We start from the raw sequence: 25498 nt of genomic DNA, 5'->3' as shown, positions 1-25498 counted from the left end.
CACTTTGAAGTAACCCCATTATATTTCTGCAGGGAAATACGTGAACATTCACACCAAGCTGGGTAAATGCAGTCCATGAGTAATCTCATGCTAAGCGGGTCAGGTTTTCCTGCCCAGTGAGTTGCGGGAGGGCTTGGTTCTTCGGAGCTCTTTGAATTTTGGAATTTTGGGTTTATAATATCCGTTTGGTACATGGGGCAACCGAGATCTAACAGGTCAAGTGACTTTCCCACATCCACTGGGGCATGAGAAGCAGGACCACGATGGGGGCCCAGGAGCGCGACACCAGGCCCTTACCTGTGTGGCCACCTCTGTGTGTGTCCACTCTGCCACTGCTGTCTGCCTCTCTCAGCTCTGGTATCTCCTCTGCCAGGTTTTCCCTAAAATCCCAGACTCAGCCAAGAGCTGGTGTCTTCCAGAGAGCCCTGCCGCGCAGCGATTTATTGGGCTTCTCTTTTTTTGGACTTCTGTTTTGATCGGATTTAGCCGATCAGTACTATTGTGGTAGCGAACAGCTCTAAATATAAGTCCTTAGATGCCTGTGGTTCTCTTTCTATAAACTGATTCCCAAAAGCAGGATTGTCAGGTTGATGGGCATATACCGTTTTTATTTGATCTCATACGAGCAGATTATTTTTTTCAAGGGATGGTGGCAATTCCCCGCCTCAGAGGCAGTGCCCTTGAGTCCCTGTCCCTCCGTGTCCTTGCCAGCATGGGTGTCACTGCTCTTCAGTGTTATAACTAGGCAGTGAAACAAAGTTCCTGGTTGTCTCAAATTGCATTTCCCAATCATTAGAGTTCGACTGTCTTTTTCATCTGTTTAATGGTGTGGGGAATTCCATTTCACCGAATGTTCACCTCTGTTGCTTATTTTTAAATTGAGTTGTCTTTTTCTTAGTTTATGGAAGGTTTTATAGATTATATTTATGTATTGAGATTAATATATTTGTTTGCCTTATTTGTTTAAAAAACAACACACACACATTGTTCCCCAGGCTATCAACTAGCCATTTGACTTTATACTATTTTTTTCACTCCACAATTTGTCAAGTAAATTATCTTTTCCTTTCTGGCTTTATGATCTCTTCTTAAAGTCACCCCCCTACCCCCGATATACAGCATATAAGTATGCTCCTAATTTTTCTTGAAATATTTCTGTCCCTTTACTTGTTTATATTTAGATTTTTTAGCCAACTTGTCCATGGAAGATTTTGGCCAGATGGAGAGCCAATATGTCAGCACTGCTGCTAAACCAGTCCTTTTCACACTGGCTTGAAATCTGTCTTCTGTCATATATATTTTTATATATATACACACACATACTTAGATCTATTTCTGGGCCATCTATTCTGTGCCAGAGATGTCTGTGTATTCCTATGTCAGGACATGTGTATTACTTTTAGAATCAAGGAAGAAAAATTCTTTTTTTCTTAAAGAACAATTTCTTTGGAAGCCCTGCCGAGCCTGGGCAGGAGCGGAACCACCCGGCAGCCTGCAGGCCTGGTAAGAGAGGCCTGGGGTGAAGGGATCTTCCAGCCCCAACCAGGAGGCTGGAAGCAGGAGGAGAGGAATGAGGACCCAGCTGCTTGTAAAATAAAGTCTTCCCTTTATTTTAAATCAACCCTTTTCCAAGTTAGTGCCACAAGTTGAGATCAGGGGCCCGGAGCCCACTGGGACGTGGCAGGGGCAACAGGGGGGACTTGTGTCCCCCACCCCCCAGCTCAGTCCCTTCAAGTATGGGACTGGCAGCCAGAGATAAGGGGTGTGGGGCCCGTCTGCCCCCTCCCCTGCCAGCCTTGGTCCCTCCTGGTCCGCCCGCTCAGCTACTCCCAGGGCTAAGGACAGAGACGGGGGGCCTAGGGGCCAGGGCAGGGAGGTGGTCCTGTGCAGGTGTCCGTGGCCAGGAGGGTTAGTGGTCGGAGCCCAGTCAGGCTGGGTTAGTGGGGTCTTCTCCGGCAGCCAGGGAAGGAACTGCAGAGAGAGGCAGAGACAGGACGCTGATGCAGGCTGGAGGGCCACCAGGGCGTGGCACACCTAGCATGCAGCCCGGAGCGCCTCAGGGTGTGGGAGTGGAGGGCAGAGGCCAGGCTGTGGCACTGGGGGGTCCCTCTGGAAGCTGACCGAAGAGGGCAGGCAGGCTCCAGTCTGGCGGGGAGGAGAGGCTCAAATAGACGACTGCCACTGCACGAAGCGCTTGGATTCCTGCCAGGAAGATTCCAGCGAGAGGAGGGGATGGAACGGGAATCTGGCTTTGTACCGTGGGTCCCCAGCCCCTCCTCCCTCAGACCAGGGGTCCAGTACCTGAGGGTTGAAAGGGTCATCATCGTCTGTGTCATCGTAGTCGTCACTGGGGTGCGATGCGGGGAGTGGCAGAGAGGCAGGATGGGGGACCCATCAGGAGGCTACACCTCTCCCAACAGTGGTCCCCAGGTGCTGCCCTCCCTTCCCCTCCCCCAGGACCCTGCCCTTTCTCCCCTCCTGACCTGGGCGGGAAGAGGGCCCAGGCACGGGGCAGGCTGCAGAGGGCAGTGGCCAGCGCCGCTGCAGACAGCAGGGAGAAGAGCAGCAGGAAGAGCAAGCCTTCCAGGGCATCTTCGCACAGGCCCCGCAGGGCTGCACCATAGTCCTGGGGGTGGAGGGCATTATCAGGCAGTGCCCCCCTCCCGCCCAACACACACACACACTCTGCACACGTGAGTCACACTGTCCACCTGGCTGTGTGGTACTGAACAAGTCACCCAACCTTTCTGTGCCTCAGTTTCCTCCCCTGTCATCAGTGTAACAGGCCTGGCCCCCAGGAAGCACCCCGTCACGAGGCCAGCTCTGCCTTGGTCTAGTGCAGGGTTTCCCGGCCTAGGACTGCTGACGTTGTGAGCCAGACACTCTCTGCTGCGAGGGGCCATCCTGTGCATTGTGGGGTGTTGAGCAGAATCGCCGCGCTCCACCCACCAGGTGCCAGGAACACCCCTTCCTGCAGTTGTGACAACCAAGAACGTCTCCAACATTGCCAAGTGTCCCTGGGGGCAAAATCGTTGGCTTAGGAGGACACTTGATAACACTTAGAAGAACCACTGCTGAGAATGACAGCTGGCACATCGTACCCACTCGCCCAGCGCTAGCGCTGATTACTATCTCTCGCGGAAATCAGCAGAACTACCTGTACTGAACGCCTGGGGGCGCACACGGCCCTAATTCATTCAGCAGGGGTCGACTCTGCCGCACACCAGGCATAGCCGTCTCCAGGATGGGAAACTTTAGTAAACAGGACCGAGAGAGGTCATTTCAGAGGATGGTGGGCTGCTGAGACAGAAGGGCCTGGAGGCAGTGCGGGGCGGAGGCACGGGGCGGGTGGGCCTGCTGCAGGGACGGGGCCGGCAGGGAGGAGCCAGGCCCTGGGCCGGTGCAGAGGGCATGCGGAAGAACCTGGGACAGCCGAAGACAGCCGGGGCCAGGGCTGACCACACAGGCCCTTGTAGGTCAGGGCAAGGAGCCGGGGTTTTAATCCGTGCTCTGGGGGAGGGACTTGATCGGATTATGTCTTAAAAGGATCACCTGGTTGCTGGCTGCTGAGTGGAGGACAGACGGGGTGGGCGAGAGGGGACGGGGAAGAGGTTCCTGCCGCACTGGGTGGGCGGTGAGGACCGCGGGACCAGGGCAGCAGTGGTGGCGGTTAGAGCAGTGCTTGGAGCCCAGATGGGTTTCAAGAGGAAAGGCCCCCAGAACTCGCGGTCGGAGTGGTTGTGGGAGGTAAGGACAGGGAGGGTCTGCCTGGAGCACCTGGGGGAGCTGCGGTGCCCCCTCACTGAGCCAGTGAGGCCTGGGGGGAGGGGCCTGTCAGGGCTACGGGGAGTTCTGCTTGGAAAGCGTCAGGCACGTGCACAGTGTCCTTCATCCCCACCACAGCCCTGCAAAGCAGAGACCAAACCCTGTCACACTCTGCCTTTTGTAGTGGTGGAATGGAGTTGAAGCCCAGAGAGGGCCAGCCACTTGCCCAGAGTCACACAGCCTGGAAGGGGTAGAGCTGAGATTGGAGTTGATTCTTTCAGGGCCCGGTGCCCACCCTTCTTTCTCCTCATCCCTAAAGTCCCTTGTCCTTGATTTTAATGTAGGGATCCTGAGGTCCAGATGGGACACAGGCCCGGGGTTACATGGTGTGTCCGTCAGTGGAGGGCAGAGACTCTGATCTGTCCCTCCCACACCCCCTCCCTTCACTCAGGAGTCTCGGGCCCAGTCTCTGCTGGACCATGGAGAAGTGCCTGGGCCCCTGGTTACCCGTGTACAAAAGAGCAGGGTAGCCCGGGGCCCCCTGCCTGTCTCAGCTCACACATGCAGCAGTTCTGAGTATTGATTCAGCGCCCGCCACCCCAGCCCTGTTGGAACGCCAGTTTCAGAAGCCTGGGGGCAATGGCGGCCACTGGAGGGATCGGAGCAGGACCAGGAAAAGCTCAAATCCATGCTCTGGTGTGGACGGATCCCTCCGGGGTAGGGTTGCCACATCACACACAGCACTCCCAGGTAAATTTGAACATCAGACACCCGACACATCATTTTTTAGTGTAAGTATCTCCCCAACATTGCACAGGATGTGCATACAGTAAAGCATTATTTGCTGTTTGCTGAATCCAAGAACCCTATTCTAGAGTCCCCGAGGGAACACACTGGAAGGTGGGCATGCATCCTCCTCCAGGGGAGAGCACGAGGCCTGAGCTGAAGCAGGGGCCTTGGGGGTGGATGGATGCTGACATTCCAGAAGCAGAAGGGACGAGACTGAGCAACTGCCCGGCTGGGGGAGCTGGAGGAGGGGCCCAGTGACCCTCCAGAAGGCCCCTGTCCCCTCGGTGTGCACGGGCTGGCTGAGTGACCTTGGGAAGGTCGCTCAACTCTTTGCACCTCATCTTCCAAGCCTGTTAAATGGGATAATAATAGTAATTCCTTCTCCATAGCATTATTATGAGGAGTCAGTGAGTTACTACCTGTAAAATACAGCAGAGCCAGGCACATGCAAAGCCTGTACTACATACATGCCAGGCGTTATGGTGGGAAGACTGGCCAGGGAAAGGCATGGTCAGGTCTGCGTTTTAGAACAACTCCCACTGTTTCAAAGGGGGATTTTCTTTTCAACCCTCAAAACCATCCAGGAAAGAAGGTATCATCCTTCCTCACCGTACATGTAGGAAAACCAAGACTCAGTGACGCTCCCCTGCCTGTGGCCACAGGGCCCACAGCAGAGCCCAGACTGGACACCAGACCCGAGTCCTCTTGGGTGCCCTGCCTACCCCGCCTGTCTGGTACGTTAACAGCACACGTTACCTGAGAACTCACAGGTACTCATCCTTATAATCCCAGTTTTATAAGGGAGGGAACTGAGGCTCAGAGAAGTCCAGTGACTTGGACTAAAGCTAGGGCTGGCAGTCTTGCTCCAGAACTCACTAAACTTCCCAGCCTCTAGGAGGAAGGGAGGGAGGAGGAGGGAGGGGAGTGGAGAGGGGAGGAGGAAGGAAAGAGTGGGAGGAGCAGACAGGGCAGGAGGGGAAGGGATCCTACTGACAGAGGGGTGAGGCAGTGGGGGGAGAAGGAGGGAGGAAAGGAAGGAATGTAGATGACACATGACAGAGAGAGATGATAGACAGGTAATAGGTAGAGAACAGATATATGATAGATAATATACATCGATCTATAGATATTCCCAGGGGCAATGGGAGGGATCCAAGGACAGGAAGGAGGTGGTTCTGTGGGTCGAGGCAGAGGCTCTTCTTGGGGGTAGAAATTGGGGAGGAGACGGGGTTTACCTTGTGCAGGCCGCGACAGTGCAGCAGTGCCACCAACTGGTGGAAGTTTCCTTCTGTCACGTTCAGCGTCTCCTCCAAGGACAACAGAGGCTTCTGCGGTGGGAGGGGCATAGTTATCCCTCCAATCCATCAGGCCCGCCCACGGCCCGGGCTCCGCCCCGCTCTGCAGGCCCCGCCCACAACAGGCCCCGCCCACCCCCAGCCTGTCACCTGCTGGGGGTCCCGCCCCGCGGTCCCATCCCTTGGAGCGGTGTGCAGGGAGCGCCCATCGCACCGACCTGCGCTGAGGGGAACTGAGGGACAGCTTCTCGCTCCAGGCCCTGCAGCTGGGAGTGGATGTTGGCCAGAGCTCTCTGGGACAGAGTCAGCCTCTGCGGAAGACAGGGGGAGAGGAACCCAGTAGTGGACGCCCCCAGCCCGCCTCCTCTTCTCTCCCGGAGACAGGACCCTGGGCGGTGGCACCTTCATCCTCCCCGGAACTCAGGAGTCCCAGGCCCGCCCCGCCTCCTCCCTCGAGAGCCGGTTCCCCTTGCCCCAGCCCTAACCTGTTGAAAGGGGTTGGAGACGGCCTGGTTGCAGAGAAAGTAATAGCTCAGGATGTCTGAAGTGGGAGGAAGAGAGGGAAGGAGTCCATGAGCCTGGGCCCCCAGGGACCTACAGCCTGCCATTCAGAGATCCGCCAGCCCTCACCCCAGCACCCCCACCCCCACACCCCCGTGTGCCACAGCGGGGGCACACGCTGGTCGCCACACTCTTCCTGGGAAACGCTGAGTTATCGTGCTCCTGCATTTTCTCCAAGTGCCCAGTCAGTCCTCCCCTCCCTGAGGCCCAGGCCCACCACCCGTCCTGACCCTCTCTCTCCGGCTGACTCCAGCAGCGGCTCCTGGCCCTCCTTCCAGCCCGCAGGGAGAGGCGCCGGGAGCTCCCTTCCAGAGGACCGGGCCTGCCTGGTTGAGGGTGCTTGACCCCCCGCAACTCTCTGGGCAGGCCTCAGGAAACCAGGGCCTGCGCCCACCGACCAGGCCCACCACCAGGTCAATGAAAATCACCTGAGCTGAGCCCTGTCTCCTCCTGGGTCAGGTTCAGGACGTAGGTGTCCGGATTGGAGCAGAAGTCACTGAGGCCCTGAGTGAGGCAGAGAGAGAAGGGGCTCAGACCTGAAACTGCCCCAATTCCGCACGCCCACAGCACCCAGTGCCTGGCTTCCTTTCCCTTCAGACCCAGGGGTCCGGGCCCCCATCCCCTCCTCCCTCAGACCCAGGGGTCCCCCTGCCCCTCCTCCCTTAGAGCTCAAGTATCTAGGACACAAACCTGTGTCCCCTCAGGACCCAGGAGACAGCCCTAAACCTCAGAACTGCGGTTGTGTCCCCCAGTTCCTCCCTCTCGGGACTAAGGCAGTGGACTCCACCCCAGCCCGGGATCCATGACCTCCAGTGGCCCCAGCACTCACCACGGCTGTAGCTGCCTCCAGGCCCATGGAGCCCCAGCTCAGGATGAGAACCAGGAGACTCATGACCGTCATCCTGTAGTGGGTGGGGGCAGGGGGATTGGGCTTGGGGTTCTTAATCTCTCCACCTTGCCTCTGCCCTTCCCACACCCTAAACCCCGGCACAGCCCCACCCTCATCCTCTACCCACCTCTGGAGCCTGGAGGATCAGAATTAGGCACAGAGAGGTTGGGGGTGGGGTGGGCTGGTGTTTGCTGACGTCGACCTGAACATCTGGCCCCTGCCCAGAGGTGCGGGTGAGAAGAGCCCTGGGCTGGCAGGTCTGCAGCCTGGATCCCAGCTCCTCTCTGCCCTGCCTTGCTCTGGGATGCCGGAGGGCGACTTCCCACCTCTAGGCTCACTTTCCTGGGGCCCAGCACGTCCCTCACATGCTCCCAGGTGCACCCGCAGCCTGGTCAGCCTCCGGCTCTGCCTGGCCTCCTCTGGACTTCTCCCAGGGTAGGGCGGGGTCAGCACTGGTGGGGTGGTCAGCAGGCAGGAGGGGCCTCCAGTCCCAGCCCTGATCTGCCGTGGCCATGCTCGCCTGCCTGCAAGCCTCAGTGGGGGCCTGGACAGGGTGGCAGGACCTCTCACCCCAGGGGGAGCATGGGCACAAGCACAGCCCCCTCCCCCGGGGCAGAGGATACACGGGCGGGCTCTTCCGGTGGGATAGGCTGGCCCGGTTTGAATCCCAGCTCTGGCATTTCCTAGCTGTGTGGCCCTGGGAAAGTGGTCCAACCTCTCTGAGCTTCAGTCTCCCCCTCTGTTAAGCAGGGAGGGTGGGCCTGAGGGTTCCGTGGAGTGCCCAGAAGAGTGTCCGGCACATAGAGTGAGTCGTTAATCAAGAACGTGGATCCTGCAGCTCTGCAGTGCCACTTAAGGGCCATGCAGACCTGGACTTAGGGCCTCTGCCTCAGGTCCCTCACCTGCCGAATGGGAGCCTAACGGTACCTCCTCCACGGGGTTGCTGTGGCAACTGAAGGGGGTCAGGGTGCACGGCCCTCAATAGATGTCAGCGGTCATCCTCCTCTTTATTGAGAGGATGGTCATTATTCTTTCCACGATTTCAACACGCTTCACACTGCAAGGGCTGCCTGTTTTGGGGTCTCCCTCCCCGCCTCTCTGCATGCCCAGCCCTTAGCATGGTACCTGGCCCAGCCCAGGAAGGACCATTAGCCCTTGTGTAAGACGGTCCTGAGACCGAGTGAGGTCCTGCCCACCAGGGGAAATGCCAGGCACAGCACTGGGACGTCTGTCTAGCAAGGGGTCCCTCCTACCGTCCGGACTCACACAATCACCAGCCACTTGCTCTGCTTGGCTAGGCCCAGGAGGGTGAAGAGGCAGACCAGCAGCTCCAGGAGCAGCAGGAGGACATAGGCCAGCCACCTGGGAGCGGACGGGGTAGGGCTGACGCAGCAAACCCAGCCTCCAGGCATCCCGCCTGAGAAGCACCCCATGTTCACCCCCAGCTCAGCCTGTTCGGAGTCTCTGGGCCACAGCCCAGCTCACCCGTGACACGGATGTGTCAGGACACAGGACACTGGAGCAGTTATGGGGACTGAACCCTGGCCGGACCACACACAAGCTCTGTGAGCATGGACACGTGGCTTGGCCTCTCTGCGTCCCAGCCCCTCCCCCGCTACCCCGCCCTGCGGAGTGGAAACGTTCAGGTAAAGGGCTTAGAGGAGCGCCAAGCACATGGGCACACTCAAATATTAGCCTAACCATTAATAAGGAAATTGAAACATACTTTAAAAATTAACAATTAATAGTAATTCACCAGTAATTTAATGAGGAGAATGCAGGCGAGGCCACAGAACAGTGCCTGGCACATCGTAAGTGCTCACTTAACAGCATCTTTCTCTGCAGTCCCCACATCGCTGTGGGCTTCACTCCCATGACCTGGTCCCTGACCGCTCCCCCCCAGGGAAGGTGCCCCCTCCTGCTGCCTGTGAACAGCTGCAGCAAGATTCTCCCCTGGGGACCCCTGATTTGCTTGTCGAGGGACTCCCAAGTGTCGGGTACTTCACATTGGTGCACCCAGAAGATGTTTCCTGGCCTCTGCTCCCCACCAACTCCTGTTTAGTATTCTCCGAAGCTATCCTGGCCCCCTACCTTGCAGACGACATGTTTTACTCCTGCGTTTGGTTCCTGCTGGTCCTTCCACTGGGACAGGGATGCATCAGCCTCTTGCCCATGGCTCTGCCCCTATTCCTGGCATATCTGCCCTTTGCAAACACCTCTACAATGCTCACTGTGCGCTGGTCACCGTTCTAAGCACTCAACAGATACAACAGATGCTGACTTATCTGGTCCTCAACAATCCAGGAAGGGGAGCGCTACCATGACACCCATTTTACAGACGAGCAAACAGAGGCAGGGAGATGGAAAGTGACTTGTGTAAGGCCACATGGTTAGCGAGTGGCAGCCTGGCTTTAGAGCCCAGGTTTCGAACCACGTGGGCACCCTGCTTCTCTAACCAGAAGGTGCCGAATAAATATTTGCTGAACAGATACACGTGTCACACGGATGAACGAGCGAGTTGCCAGGTGAGTCCAGGAGTGCCTGAGTCCAGGTGTGACTTGCTGAAGGAGTGGGTCAGAGAATGAATGAGTGTATGAATAACTGAGTGAAGTTACGACCGCAGGGGCAAGTACATGGGTGTGAGGATGGGCACCAGGTCACTCCGTCTGTCCCTCCACAGCGGGGTTTATCGATGTTGTCATCCTAGCTGACATTGGGGCTGGACCACTCTGTCCTGTGCATTGTAGGACACTGAGCAGCGTCCCTGGGCTTCACCCACTAGATGCCAGTAACGTCACCTACTTCCCCAGTTGTGACAACCAAAATTTCTCCAGACATTGCCAACTGTCTCTCTGGGAACCCAGTCTGAGAACCGCTGCTGCACAGGGCGGGAAAGCAGCCTCTCACCTGTACTCCTCCACGAAGGACACGTCTTCGGCCACCTGCAGGGGGCTCAGGGGCACACCCTGCCAGAAGGCCAGCCCCCGCAGCTGCTGGGCCACAGCCTCTGTCTGTCGCCGAGCTGCCCGGGCAGCAGCCACCAGCTCCGTGCGCTGCTCAAGCACCTCCTCCAGGGTGGTCAGCTCTGTCCTCACTGCCTCGCCCAGCGTCTCCACCGTCTCCAGCACCTGGGGGCAGGGCAGGGTCTGAGGTCTGGGAGGACGTCCTGGGGGAAAGCCCATGGTTAAGAGACAGGGACTTAGGGGTGAAGTCAGAATGCACGATAGTGGGCGTCGGAGATCTGAGGTCTGGGGCGTCTGAAGACTGAAGAAGGGGAGGGCTCTGGGAGGGGGCTCAGAGGTCCAGTTTGTGGAGTTCTGTGCCCTCTGTCAGAAGCTCTGGGTGGTGGGTGGCTTGATCCTGGTGTAGAGGTTCCAGCCCCCGGACTGGGATTAAGTCAGGAGTCTTAGATCTGAAGTTTGCATGTGCCTTCCAGAGTCTGGGGTCTCCAGTCTGGGTCTCCTGGTCCAGAGTCTGCAACTGGACATGAAATCTAAGGTCCGAGATCAGGCCAGGTCTCAGCCGCAAGAGCCAGAATCCTAGGGCTGGGGGTCAGAGCCGAGGCCTGGAGTCTGGGTCCTGGGTCTCAGGGCTGAGGTCCCTGACCCTTCATTTGGGCCAATGATCAGGTCTGGGCCCCTGGATCTGACCCGAGGACAGGGGCTGGGGACAGGGGCTGGGTTTGGTCTCTATCTGGTTTGGGCTACTAGTTAAAGTCCAGGGCTGGGCCTGGGCATGAGTCTTAGGTTTGGGTTTGGGCCTTAAGTTCCATATCTGGTTCAAGATTCTGAGGGTCCTGCATGTGAGGTCCTTGATTTGCAGGCAGGGCTGGGGGCTGGGCATGTAGTCCAAGGCTGGTGGGTCTGAGTATGAAGTTCTGAGTGTGGGGTCCTAAGTTTCAAGCCTGGGGTTTTGGCTCTGAGCTTCTATCCCTTTGTCCCCAGGGTGTAGGGCTCCAAGGTCCCTGTGGGGGGAGCCACTCAGGGTGTGGGTCTGGGGTCCGGTGGCCGCTGGCCCCCTCACCAGGTGATCAATGGCGCTGAGCGTGTGGTTGGCGTGCAGCAGGGCTGAGCTGAGCTGGGACACCCCGTCACTGGTCTCGCTGTTACCATAGAAACCGATGCCAATGCCGGCGCTGAGGAGAGGAGGAGGGAGGGGAAATCTCAACCAGTCCTGGGACCCTGGGGGCCACTGTCCCCCAACCCTGCCCTGCCCCCTCCACCCCACCTCCTCATCCACCCATCCCATCTGCAGCCCCCACCCCACTGATCTAGCCTGCCGTGGGAAAAGAGCGACTTCAGCCTGGCCCCCATTGGTTGCCAAGGTAACGGGAAGGCCTCACTCCCCCAGCCAGGGACGTCATTGTGATGCTAATGGTGGGTGGAGTGCCAGAGGGGAGGGAGCCCCCAGATTTAACTCACACCGCCCTGGAACGGAACCCCAGCCACGCCCAGCCCAGGATGGGACGTTGTCCTCTGCCCCCCCAAATCCCTCCCCTCCCTCCTTTGCTGAGTATCCAGCGTTCTCAGCACCTGTCCTAGGAGTCCTTAGGGCCATCAACAAGGCTTGCTCCAGGGCCCAGGCATCCCCCGCCCCCCCTCTGAGGGTTCCTAGGAGTGCAGGACCCCCCACCTGCCACCATCTCCTGGGGGTCACCGAGCCTGGAGCTCTCAGCCTTTCCCCACCCACCGCAGGACCCAAGGGTCTGGCCAGCTGGGAGGGGATCAAGGGAATATGCCAGGGAGGGCTGGAGGATGGGCCAGAAGCCGGCCCCCTCCCCGCCCCCACCCCAGCCCCAACACACAGAGCTCCATTGTGGGGCCTGAATGCGGGGCCCCATTCCCCTCCTCCCCCTCCGTGTCCCACGGTGGAGAGGGCGGGAGTGGGACACCCTCACAGTTCCCAGCCCTGCTATGCAGGCCTCCACCCCCAGCCCTGGGATCAGACGCCCAGCGCCCCCGCCCCAGTGCCCCCGCCCCATTGTTCAGAGTCTTACAAAGCTCCTCTTGTTCCCAGGCTGCGGGGGCTGGGCCGTGTCTCTCCCCCACTGGGCCTTTGTCCACCTCCCCTGTCCAACCCCACTCTGGAGAGCCTGATGAGGAAGTGTCTTGGATATAGGGCACCCCCCCCAGCGTATAATCCCAACCCCCCCCCCACACACACACACTGCTTCTCCCTGCAGTGAGCCCAGCCTGGGGTGAGGGCTTCAGGCCACTCCCCCAGCCGGCTGTAGGAGACACCCACACAGGTCCCCCACCTGCCGGCTATGGGTCCAGGGCAGGTCTCTGGCTCTCTGGGATCCTCAGTCCCCTAATCTGTGGACTAGGACAGCTGTGCATGACCTGGAGGTGCTGCCCTGCCAGGGAGGGGGCTGTGCTCAGAACTGGCTCCTGGTAAGTGGCGTGTTTCCATTAGAAGCCCCCTGAGCTCCTACCAACATGGGCCTGAATCTCCACTCTGCCTCTGAAGCCACACGGCCTTGAAAAGTTGCCCTCCATTCCCGCCCGGAGCCTTCCTCTTTCAACACTGGGCATGACAACCCTGAATCCAGCGGCGTTATTGTGAGAAGCAGCTGGAGCAGCTCAGGTTGGGTGTGGAGTAGGTGCTCTTGGATTGTTAAGTATCTGTCTACCGTCCACATCCCTGGTTCGAATGTGAGCTGCGTGAAGCGCTCCTTGTCTGGCTTGTTCGGTGTCTGGCATTTAGCAGATACTCAATAAAGAGTTGTTAAATGAATGAGTAAATGACATCACTAGTTAACATTTACTGAGTACAACTGTGAGACACACACAGTGCTGACTCCCATTTAGTCTTACCACGACTAGGAGGTGGTGGTACTGTAATGCCCATTTTACAGGTATCAAAACTGAGGCCCAGAGAGATTCTAGCACTCCCTTAGGTTGCATGGCTGTTCATTAGGAGAGCCACCAAAACCAAGCAGTCTGACCGCCACCAAGCTTTAATCCCTGCCCCTTCCCGCCAGGCTGGCTGCCCTTGAGAAAGTCACTTCCTGTCTGGAACCTCAGTTTCTCCATCCATCAAATGGGAACAATTCTCTCTGCTGTGAGACAGCCATAGGATTGTAAAATGGCAGGGGGGTGTGTCCTTCCTGTCTGCTTCTCCCACGTGCCAGGGCACCACCAGGAAGGCTGACAGAGAGCTTGGGGAGCCCTGTCCCCGCTGCCCACCCACCCTGGGGCCCCATTACCAGCCGACGAGAAGGGCAGCAATGCAGCTCCAGGTGACGCAGCCTCCCCCGGGCGGGGGGCTCTTGGCCCCGGGGGGCTCTGGGGGCCGGCAGCAGCAGAAGCGGATGAGGTAGACAGCGATGAAAATGAGGCTCAGGCCTAAGCCCAGGCCCGCCAAGGCCGCCACCAGCAACAGGGCCTGGGGAAGGGGCGACAGCAGGCCTCAGAGGGCGCTGGCACATTGCAGGCTCAGAGCTCCCTTCCTGTGTGGGTCTGGGACCGGGATGTCAGAGCGGGGATGGGACGTGCCCCTGGCCAGGTCTGAGGGAAGACTGAGTCCCCACCCCCTCCCAAGCTGGCAGCTGGAGCTCTGGGATTTAGGGACAGGTCCCTGCAGGGAGTTTCCAGCTGGGGGGCCCAAGCCTTGGGTTCCAGTTCTGCTCTGCTCCCCAATGGCTGTGCGACCTTTAGCAGGGCCTCCCCCTCTCTGAGCCTCGGTTTCCTCCTCACTGCAACTGGCAGTCTGAATGGAGCGTCTCCCAAAACCCTGCCGAGGCTCTCCCAGAACTGTGTGGGATCAGGGGACGGGCGAGGGGGCCTGTTCCTGGTGCCGTGTGCCAGGCTGGGGGGCGTGCTGCCTCCTTCCTCCTCCCTGCCAGTCCTCCCAGCTCACCACACGCTCTCCCCCCGCCCTGAGCTCCACACCCCACTGCAGCGCGAGCCTGGCACCCAGGGACGGGTGGGGGCTGTGTGGCAGCGGCACGCACGTGTACGCGTGTGTGTGCATGTGTGCACGCTCGCACCCGCGCGGGCAAGACTCAGAACGGGGTGGGGGGAAGAGGGAGACACAGGCAGAAAGACACAGCCAAGAAAGGAGAAATAAAGACCAGAAACAGACAGAGGGGTGCAGCGATGAGACAGAAAAAGACAGAGACCAAAAGAGATGGAGATAACAGAGTCAGAGAGAAAGAGAGATCAAAGAAAGCGGCAGTATGGAAGGCTGGAGAGGCAGGAGTGGCAGGGACAGACCAGGACAGAGATGAGGACACAGCCAAAGCCTTGGGGACAGAGGCTGGCAGAGGAGACGTGTCTGTAGTTGGAAAAGCCTCGCAGAATAACAGGGCTCTCTCCTTGTGGCGGGATTTTACAGCAGACCTATGCAGTCCTGTCTGCCCAGCGGTCCAGAGTGGGGCAGGGGCTTGCCTTGAGCCACACAGCACGTGGGGGCGACATGGGGCTCAGAACCACACCTCTGGACACACCAAAGCTGTTTGTCCTAAATCACGGTGCTTCTGCCTCTGTCCTCCTGGCGGAGTGTGTCACAAGTGTGTGCAGGTTTTGTGTTTCTGGTGTGAGACTGGATGTTCTATGCTTGGCTGAATTTGTCTGCCTTGAGATGAGGACACACCTGAGTGTGTGTGAGTGTGTGAGTGTGAGGCGTGTGTGTATCCTCGGCGCACCTGCGCCTGCAGATGAGAGAGTACATCTGTTGGCATTTGTGTGTTCTGGGCACGGTTCCTCGAGTGGTGTGTGTGTGTGTGTGTGTGAGACAGTGTGAGTGTGTGTGAGTGTGAGTGTATGAGTGACTGTGTGTGGGTTGTGAGCATACGTGTAGGTGGATGTGTGTGAACGAGTGTTAGCGTCGATCTGTGTGCATGTATGAGAGTGTGTGAGTGTGAGTGCGTGCGTGTGTGAGCACGTGTGTGGGTGTGTGTATGTGCGGGTTGAGTGTGAGTCAGTATATGTGTGCGTGTGTGTGAGCATATGTGTGCGTGTGCATATGTGAGTGCGAGCATGCGTAAGTTTGAGTGTGGAGTCAGCATAAGCATGCATGTGCGAGTGTGTGAGTGTGAGTGTGTATATGGGAGTAAGTGGGTGTGTGTGAGTGTGTGAGCGCATGAGTGTGCATATGAGTGAGTGTGTGGGTGTGTGTGTGCGTCCCCGCAGGTCCGTGTCCCAGGGTCCCTGGCTGTGTCTCCAGCTGTGCCCACCGGGGCCATCTCCGGGGATGGGAGTGTCCTGCTCCGCTCCGCGTGCGCGACCCGCGCTGTGGCCCCGACTGCCGACAGCCGGCCAAGCCGAGCTCTCGGTGACTCGGAGACCCCGCGTGCGGCTTAGGGAGGTCTCCGTGGCCCTGAGCAGGGGTGAGTCTTGGCGAGGCCGGGAGTCGGCGGGACAGCGTTGGAGGTTGTGATTGTGTAACCGGGAGGCTGTGGGCGAGGGGACGGCGATCCCCGTTTGGCGGTGAGAGGGGGCGGCGTGGAGTAGGCGGGGAAGAGCTGCTCGCGGCTGTGCCAGCCATGACCCAAATAGCTCAGAATGCAGCGCACGTCCCCCTCCCCGCTTTGCTGGGACCCCCCCACTCCTTCCAAGCTCTCCAATCCCCAGCCCGGTTCCCGGGAGCAACCCAGGACAGATCCGAGGGGCTCGGACCCCACAGGCAGGGCCCAGGACCCCTGCTGGGGCCCCGGCAGAACTCCCTGCCCCCCCAGCCAGTCCCCAGCTCAGCCAAGCCTTTCTTCTCATTAATCTCAAAGTCAAGGACTCGAATTAAACTGGGTCAGGGGACAGCTCTCTCGCCCCATTGGAGCTGCCCCAAGCCGTGCTCTTTCCCTAGGGACCCTGGCTTCTGTGAGGTTCCCGCACTGGCCCCACCCTCCGGGACCCACGTCTGTCACCCCCAGCGGCTCCCCAAGCCCAGCCTCCGCTTCGCGCCCACCCCTCCAGCGCCCTGACCGCCCTCTGTTCTGGGACCGGCCGGACGCTTCCTCTTCCAGCGCCGCCAAGTCTCCCCAGCCCGGCCCTAACCCCCTCCCCATTTCAGGCTCTCAGTCCCACCCGGAAGCCCAGCTTTCCCTGCCCACCGTTACCAGGTCCGCTCTCCGGGTCCCACCTTAACTGGGGCATGTTTTCCAGCTCTGATGCCACGGGGGGCGGATCATCCCTGAGGACACGGAGGGGGGACCTACCCTCCCGATGACCCTGGAGGCCGGCTTCCGGGCGGACCTCAGAGACCCGAGAATCCAGGGGACCCCAGTCTCCTCCTCTTCGGGCGATCAGGGATCCAGGGCCCGAGCACTTCCTTATTTAAGGCGCTGGGGCTCTGGACCCCAGCGCCCGTCCCGGGGGAACCTCCAGGTGTGGGTGACCTGGGCTCCTCCTCCCTCAGACACCCCAAAGTCCGGGCCTGGCCCCCAGCCCCGGAGAACACAGGAATCTGTGATGGAGCCCCCTCCTCCCTGGGGACCCAGAAGCTCCGGCTCCCAGTCCTGGCCCCCAGGACCGGGTGCCCGTTCCCACCTGCTGGTATTCCTGCTCTCGGGGCGCGAAACCGCTAGGCACCGGGCGGAGCTGGAAGTCGGCGCGGGGCAGCTGGTGGAGGAGATGCACCCAAGCTGAGGGCCGGTAGCCCGGGGGTGCCCCCATGGCCCCCGGGGGAGGGGGCAGCGGCGCGGACGCCGGGGCTGTGGGAGCCTCCGGAGTCGAGCGGGGCGCGGGCGGAGCGGGGTCTGGCGGGGCTCAGGGGAGCGGGAGCGGGGGGAGGGAGGGGGTGGGAGGCGGAGATTGGGGGAGGCGCGGCGGGCCGGGGGGAACGGTGCTGCCCCTGGCGGTTGCAGGGGGGACTGCGGGCGCCAGCCGCGGGTCCCAGCGCTCCGCCCCCGGTGGCCGCTCCCACCTGCTGCCCGCGCAGGTGCCGCGCACTGGCGTGGGGCTGTACCGCGACGTGAAAATAGCCCTCCTTTCCGTATAAGGCTCCTGATGCTGCTATAGCACCCTGAAACATAATGACATAAGGATCCCTTTATGCGGCACCTTCATGTCCGTGTAAGCAAAGGTCGCTGGAATTCGCACGGCACGTTACAAATGACGGCCAGTTGCATGAATAAAAATCCCTCACTTCTGTGTGCAAAAGTACTCTCAGCTGTAAAAGACGCCTTTGTTGGGGTAAAAGTCCCCTCCCACTTTTTCCCCTAGCCTGTGTAAGGACATAGCGTCGATACACAAACCTTCCTGTGTGTACAGACCACTCCAGAATGAATTAAACAATCCGTATACCCGCGTAAGAACCCGGTGTGTCTGCATAAGGACCCCTCCCACCTGTACAAGGACCTTGCTTATCTACACAGGGACCCCTCCCATCTTTATAGGGATGCCTCTCATGTGTTTAAAAACTCCTCCAAACTGATGAAGGATTACGTCAGTGTGTATAAGGACCCCCGTTCCTTGGCATTCCACATGACAGCTTACGCAGTATCTGCCGGCAACCACCCATGTTGAGCCTCACAGGAATCCGCTGATGCCACACTGATAGATGGGGAAGCGGAGACCCTAGGAGGGGGCTTGGCCACCTTGACATCATCACCCAGGTACTGGGGAATCCAGCCTGGGGAGTCCTCTCCTGCTATAGGACAGGGCTAGACTTCGCCACCTGAGCGCCAACCGCCCCCACCCCCAGCCTCCTTTAGGGGGATTGAGACGAGAAGTAGAAAGAAAATTTTGTCCCAGATCAGTAATAAAGGACTAGGGAAAAAAATTAATGGTGGTGGTGGTCGTGGTGGTGGTGGTAGAGATGATGGTGGTGGTGGAGGAGATGATGATGATGCTGGCGGTGGTGGTGGAGATGATGAAGATGGTGATAATGAGGACAAGGAGGAGGAAGGTGATGATACTGATGACAGTGCTGATGATAATGATGGAGACAAGGGAGGCTAGCTGCTCCCGTGACCCCATCTCTCTCTCTCACACACACACACACGCACACACACGCACTTGTCCTCACTACCCCAGCTGCCTCTGGTTCTGGAGTCATGTTCTCGATCACCCCCAGCAGATGGTCTGCGTGAGGCTTGGAGGTGAGGAAGATCCTGAGATGAGCAGCCAGAAGTGCACTAAGTGACCAAGGCAAGTGATTTCCCACCTTAGTGTCTCTCTTTCCCTAGCTGTAGACTGAGGAGGAAGGGGCGAGATTGGCCAGTCCCAAAAGCTCTGGTTTGGAAAATCTCCTGCGTCATAGCCAATGCCAGTGTTTGCTGCATCAGCAGGACTTGCTAATGGGGAGAAGAATCCCAATGCCATGAGGTGTGCGGCTGGGCATTTATCTGTCAGAATGGGGGACACTGAAGTGCTAATGGTGACTCTGCAACTCAAAATCACTCAGTGGCTCCCTATTGCCTATGGAATCAAGTCGAACCCTCTCAGTCCTTCACTTATGTCCTCCCCCACTTGGCCCTGCCTCAGCCTTGTCCATGTGGACAATATTCAAGAGTGCGGAGCTTCCAACTTGTAAGGCCACAGCCCACCACTGAGAAACACATTTTCCACTGTGATCTCTACACAAATACACACAGAGACAGAGTGAAAACATTCTGACCACTTGTTCAATGCTCTTGCATGTTTTCTATTCTCTGTTAATTCTACTGTACAAATAAAAATCGGGTTACAACCTTCTAAATTGTTTCGTGACTGGCTAATGGGTCATGACCTGCAATCTGAGAAATGCTAATCTCAAATTCCAGAGAACAATCTGGGTGGGTGTCAGAAAAGGGGTAACTATGACTAAGTAGACGTTATCTCAGATTCCAGGAGGGAGTGCAATGCTTTGTTCCTGCCCCCCTTCCTTCAGCATGCATGCATGTGTGAACACACACACACACACACACACACACACACACACACACACCTTCCCTTCATTCTCCAGAGAAAAATGTTTGAATTGATTGAATCTCCCTTTTTCTCTCTCTTCTTCACCCTGGCTCTTTCTCTTGTCTTCATTTCTGTCTCTCTCACGTGTGGTTTGGGTCCCAGAAGGGAAGCCTCTTTAGAGAGTGGCTTTAGCCTATATTAGCCAAGGCACCCATCCTATCGCATGGGACACTGGCAATGCTGTCTGGTAGAAATCTGTTGGCTCAGCCTTCTCCTGCCATTGTTTCCTGGGTCTGTTTCTCGTGGGGAAGACAAGTATTTATTCCAGGGTGGTCCTCAGGTATCTCTAGTGTCCCTGGCTGAATACCATTCCCAAACCATCTCAAGCTCCACAGGTGCTAATTCAGGGCTCAGAACACATTAGCATGTCTGGTAGAGGGTGGCTCAGAGCACATGGCTGTTGCTATTTAGTTTCAGGCAATGCTTGCCATGTGGGAAGAGGGACCCAGCATCGCCAGATGTTCCCTCTTTCTAAGACAAGCCAGAAATCTGGATATTTCTAAAAGCAAAATCCCTTAGCTTTTAAATGTTAAAACCAATTCAAATAAAAAAAATGCTTTGTGGGCCAAATAAAACCTGCCCGTGGGCTGGAGCTGGCTAGTTTGTAAGCTCTGCTCTAGCCAGGCATGGAGCAGCACAGGCATGAAAGGGACAAACGGAGGAAGAGGGGCCCACAGTGAGGCTGTGAAGGAGCAGCCAGAGAGGTGGAGGGGAAGCCAGGGAGAGGCAGTGATGCCACCTCCTCCAGGAAGACCTCCTGACCAGCCTCTCCTGATAGAAGGTGAGGATAGGTTTTGGCTAAAGGATTCCACACGTGTGCCCTGTGGCTTAGACTCCGGGAGACTCACCGGTTTAACTGGGTGGTTATAAGGATTCCAGGAGAGATTGCAAAGTGCTTGGTCCTGTGCCTAGCACTTTGGGTGGGTGCTCAATAAATAGGAATGATCTATGCTATGCTATCAGCCACACTTCAAAGCCTTATTTGTCCCCCCACACATTTATTGAGTGCCTACTGTGTTCCAAGCACCGCTTTATGTTCCAGGGAAATGGGGGCGTAGTCTTCTGTTGATGCAACGCACATTCCTTGTGTAGGGAAAACAGAAAATAAGCAAATGAACAGGCGAGTAGAGTCCATAGTTTCAGGAAAGGGGAAACAAGAAGCAGGGTATGAGTGAGTGTGGTAGAGATCTACTTATAGAAGATGCCCAGGAAACGTCTCTCTTTCCGTTTGGGTGACATTTGAGTGGAGACCCAGTTGAAGGAAGCTCTCTAGTCTATGATCAGCATGACAAAGAACTTGGACTTGGCAGCCAAGACACCTGGTTTAAATCCTGGCTTTGCTACTTACTAGCTGGGTGACCTTAGGTACCCTCTACACCTCACTTTCCACACCTATAGGATGAAAATAGTAACCTCACCTACTTCCGTAGGGTTGTCGTGAAGACTGAGCAAAACACATGGAAAAGGTTCACAGAGCAAGTGCTCAACATGCGCTAGCTGATTATTATGGCGGTTGCTGATGATTTTGTTTTCATTACTACAGCCATGTATCTCCCGAATAGTGGGAGAGTAAAGTCAGTGAATGAATTCACAAGTAAATAAGAAAATTCTCAGGAAGGGCATAAAAAATGAAGCTACTCAGCCTTGAGATGTTCGGTTATCCTGACAGTCATTCCTTCCTTCCTTCCTTCCTTCCTTCCTTCCTTCCTTCCTTCCTTCCTTCTTTCCTTCTCTCCTGCCCCTTTTTCTTTCTTTCTGCTAAATGCTTATTGAGAACCTGATAGCTGTCAGACTTTGTGTCACATAAGCCCTGGGATCCACTAATAATTAAAAAAGAAACCCTGCATTCATTCATTCATTTATTCATTCATTCCACAAGCATTTATTGGACACCTACTATGTGCCAGGCACTGTCCTAGGCCCTGGGAGTTCAGCAGTGAACTAAACAGATTAAAACCTCTGCTCTCACAGAGCTTGGTAGAGAGAGACAGCTCGTTGGTCAATGAGCAAATATGTAGCTCTAATTGCTTTATTAAATGGGCTGATGTCATGGTTAATTTTTTATCTCCATGTGACTGCCTAAGAGATGCCCAGATAACTGGTAAGACAGTATTTCTGGGTGTGTCTGCGAGGGTGTTTCTAGAAGAGATTAGCATTTGAGTCAGTGGACTGGGTGGAGAAGATTCCGCCCTCACCAACGTGGGCAGGCGCCATCCAATCTGTTGAGGCCTGAACAGAAGGAAAAGGCAGAGGAAGGGCAGATTCGTCCTCTCTGCTTGAGCTGGGACATGCATTCTCTCCTGCGCTAGGACATCAAAGCTGCTGGTTCTCATGCTTCAGACTTGGACTGAATCACGTCTCCAGCTTTCCTGGTTCTCCAGCTTGCAGACGGTATCTCGTGGGACTTCGCAGGCTCTATAATTGCGTGAGACGATTCTTATAATAAATCTCCTCGGATGTATCTAATCTATACATAGTCTATCGGTTCTTTGTCTTTGGAGAGCCCTGACTAATACGGCTGGGCTCAATCACGACGCGACACCAACATAGCCGTAAGCAGGCCCGAAATGCAAAGATCAAAAAGAAGGAACGCCAGAGTGTTCTGATGTTGCCGGTGAAGGTGTAAATCGTCCACACAGCTTCTTATAAATCTATATCTCCACCTACCCTGTGATCCAACAATTCTACCTCTAGGTCTTTACCCAAGAGAAACAGAGAAGCACAACTGAGAATTGTCAAGACTGTTCATAGCAGCTTTATTCATAATAGCCTCGGGCTATTATCCTTAGGAGAATGGTTAAAAACCTGTCATCTATCCACACAATGGAATACTACTGAGCAATACAAACTAATAATATGTGCGACAATACAGATGGGTCTCAAAGTTATTATGCTGAGTGAAGGAAGCCGGGCACAAAAGGGTACACACCATGTGAGTCCATTTGGATGATGTTCTAGAACAGACAAAATCAATTTGTGGTGGCAAAAATAATCAGAACAGTGGTTTCTTCAGGAGGGTGGGGGCAGGGCTGACCAGGAAGGGGGCCGAAGGAACTTTCCGGGATGATGGGCCTTGCTCTGTATCTCGACGTGGGCTCCAGTTGCACAGAAGTCTGCATTTGCGGCTCAGTGAAGATTTTTACATTTCACTGTGTACCAATTTCACCCGAAAATGTTAATCATATGTATGCGTAAGTACTGGGAAAGTATAGTGGTGTCTGCAGTTTCTTTTGAAATGAATCAAAAGGGAAAATTGATGGAGAAGTAGATATGTAATACGGCAAACAAAGAAAAATGTTAAGCCAGGCGCGATGGCTCACGCCTGTGGTCTCAGCTACTGAGGAGGCTGAGGCAGGAGCATCACCTGGGCCCGGGTTTCGAGGCTGCAGTGAGCTATGATGGCGCCACTGCAGTCCAGCCTGGGACACAGAGCAAGACCCTGTTTCAAACAGGGAAGGAAATCTGAACAAAGCACAGACTTCAGTTAACAATAATGTAACAATATTGGCTTACTTGTTGTGACAAACATACCACAGTAATATGTTAACAAGAGGTGACATTAGGTGAAGGGTGTACAAGAACTCTGTACTGTCCTTGCAACTTTCTGTAAATCTAAAACTATTCCAGAATTTTAAAATTGCTTATTAAAAAAGCAACCTAACATTTAAAAAGATGACAGGAAAGTTAAATAAAAAATAAAGTCTGGGCTTGATGGTGACGACAGAGAACAGTTTTATTCTTTCTCGTCCTGCCTTCACACTCGGCCTGTCTGTGTCCCTTTTCCGTTCCTCTGGCTATGTCAAGAGCAGACCGTTTAGATTTTCTCGCCATTCTGGGGTTTTCCAACTGTCTCGATTTCAGGGGGTCAGCAGTCCAGCCTAAGCTGCTGTCAAAACGTCCGTCTGCTGCGCAGTTCAAAGTGACTCCCTTTTCCCGGTGGAGGCTACAGCCAAGACCCTTGGACCGAGGGAGGGGCGGGTGGCAGTGGCTGGTTTGTCCACCGCCCCCCCATCTCCTTCCCCTTCTTTGTCCAGTCTCCGAGGGCAAAGGAAGGGAGAGGGAGGACCCGTCTGACTGGCGCTGTTCCACTCTGCCACCTCGCTCGCAGGTGTGCGGCCGGGATCTCCTCGTCTCGCGGGAATCCTTAGGAAATACCCTTCCCCTTTTGCTCAGGGTCCACCAGGAGTTCCTGCTTTCCTTGTTCACTGTCGAACCATTGCTGGTGTTGAAGTCCTTCAGCCAGAGACCCCCAGAACGTTCCCGTGGTGAACAGGTGGAGTTTATGACTCACCGCAGCAAGAGAGAAGGCACAGCCCGGGGTAGGCAGTGATACACACCACGTAAAGGTGTTATGGGCTGCATTGTGTCTCCACCTGCCCCCCAAAATGTCATATGTTGAAGCCCGAAGGATGCGACTATATTTGGATATAGGGTCTTTAAAGAGACAGTTAAGATAAAATGATGTCATTCGGGAAGCCCCTATGCAGCCTGATGTTTCTACGACCCAGGATCCCACGCTGTCTTCTGCTGCCTTGCTCCTAAGTCTCTGCCTGCGTGTGACATTTCCTTGACCTTTCCTTGTTTTTCACGACCGTGACACTTCTGAAGAGTGTTTTGTGGAATCTCCCTCAGTTTGGTTTTGTCTGATGCAGTCTCGTGATTAGAGGGGGATTGTGGATTTGGGGGGAGGGAGAGATGAAGAAGCGACCTGTCCTTCTCAATACTCGGCCTGTTCTGTCCTTGATGCCTTTTAAGTTTTCGGGTTGGGGGCGGATCCCAATGCACTGCACTAGCTCTATGATTACGCATTGTGAAATGAGCTGTGATAGAAAAAGATAAGAAGCTATGAGAAGGTATAAAGAGGGACCTGTTTTATTTGGAAAAATCAGGGGAGGAATTTTGAAGGAAGTGATGTAAGATGGCACCTGAAGGATGAGAAGAAGCCGGGACCAGAGGGTATGAGGCAGAAGTAACAGCATGTGCAAAGGCCCTGGGATGGGGACAAGCTCAGGGTTGGAGGAATGGAGAGAAAATTGGTGGGTGGGTGGGGGAACAGGCTGGAGTGAGCAAGGGAGGGGCTGCACTAAAGGATGGGGCTGGCCAAGTGGCCAGAATCCAGCTCTGCAGGGGACAGAAGTCTAAGGGAGGAGTTTGGAGTTTATTTTCAGGCGACAGAATCCATTGGAGGGTTTTCAGCGATTCTAGGTATGGCAGTGAGTCTGTGAATGGAGTTTGGCAGGAAAGTGTGCGTGGGCCCAGATGCCGCAGATGTATTTAGCTCTACCAGGTGAGAAGAAAATTAAACCATTTTATTTATAGCATGGCAGGCTCTCAGCAATTCGCCACCGACTAAGGAATAGGGCGCATCACCTTGCAGCCGCTTGGAATCCCCTCAGCAACGCCAGACAGGTGCGCCTGCCCCGGGCTGGCAGGAAAAGGAGCATTTAGATTTTTTAAGTTGATTTTCTATCTTTCTTTCCTCTTTATTCTTTTTGCTGTTTCACTTTCACACTGGTTGTCTTTTGTGGCTTGCGGGGAGTGTGATGAAATCCTCACTTCCTGAGAAACCTTGCTTAGAAGGCTAAACATAGAGAAGAAGCAAAAATAGAGCTGATACGGTAGATGCAAGAATGGGGACCCCTGAGCCCTGGCGGCGTGATCCTCTCTCTTTCCTGGCAGGATCGTTTTTAAAAAGAGAGACTCTTGGCCGGGCACGGTGGCTCATGCCTGTAATCCCAGCACTCTGGGAGACTGAGGCGGGAGGAACAGTTGAGGCCAGGAGTTTGAGACCAGCCTGAGCAAGCACGGGACTCTGTGTCTACTAAAAATAAAAAATTAGCCGGCTTGGTGGCGCATGCCTGTAGTCCCAGCTACTTGGGAGGCTGAGGCAGGAGGATCCCTTGAGCCCAGGAGTTTGAGGTTGCTGTGAGCTAGGCTGACGCCACGGCACTCTACTCGGGGTGACAGAGTGAAAGTCTGTTTCAAAAATAAAAAAAAGACGACGACTCTGGTGCCAGACAGACAGATGGACAATAAACAGCCTGAGTTCTCCTTCTAGGTCTGCCTCTTGCTAGCATGGTGACCCCGTGGCTTGGAATATCCATCTTTAAAAGTGTTGGTAACCATTCCTACCTCATAAAGGGCTACAGATTAATAAATTACTACCTGTTGTTGGGGGGGGACAAGGGCAACATACGTAACCTAAACACCTGTACCCCCATAATATGCTGAAATAAAATAAATAAATAAATTACTACCTGTCAAAGGGCTTAAGAGCTGTGTGGCACATAGTAAATGCTCAGTAAGTG

At 55.7% G+C, this 25498-nt stretch overlaps 1 protein-coding gene across 2 annotated transcripts; it reads right to left on the bottom strand.

Annotated features, from left to right (window-relative positions):
- Nucleotides 1-1583: 1583 nt before the first annotated feature.
- Nucleotides 1584-17034, bottom strand: TTYH1 (tweety family member 1). 2 transcript variants are annotated; one of them, XM_012643403.1, is made up of 14 exons: nucleotides 16788-17034; nucleotides 13508-13686; nucleotides 11323-11434; nucleotides 10207-10427; nucleotides 8566-8661; nucleotides 7240-7312; nucleotides 6839-6914; nucleotides 6335-6390; nucleotides 6068-6160; nucleotides 5790-5882; nucleotides 2484-2626; nucleotides 2302-2347; nucleotides 2122-2202; nucleotides 1584-1971 (listed from the first exon to the last, which is right to left on the bottom strand). In XM_012643403.1, exons 1-13 carry the CDS (start codon nucleotides 16911-16913, stop codon nucleotides 2164-2166), a joined length of 1353 nt encoding a protein of 450 aa, XP_012498857.1. In that variant the 5' UTR covers nucleotides 16914-17034; the 3' UTR covers nucleotides 1584-1971; nucleotides 2122-2163. The 2 variants fall into 2 exon arrangements, with proteins under 2 accessions (XP_012498857.1, XP_012498856.1); XM_012643402.1 differs by lacking the exon at nucleotides 2302-2347.
- Nucleotides 17035-25498: the final 8464 nt, after the last annotated feature.

Source organism: Propithecus coquereli, unplaced genomic scaffold (genome assembly GCF_000956105.1).
Source record: "Propithecus coquereli isolate 6110/MARCELLA unplaced genomic scaffold, Pcoq_1.0 Scaffold196, whole genome shotgun sequence".
NCBI classification, from domain to species: Eukaryota; Metazoa; Chordata; class Mammalia; order Primates; family Indriidae; genus Propithecus; species Propithecus coquereli.
Note: the sequence above shows the minus strand (reverse complement) of the source record. Positions and strands in the feature narration are given on the sequence as shown.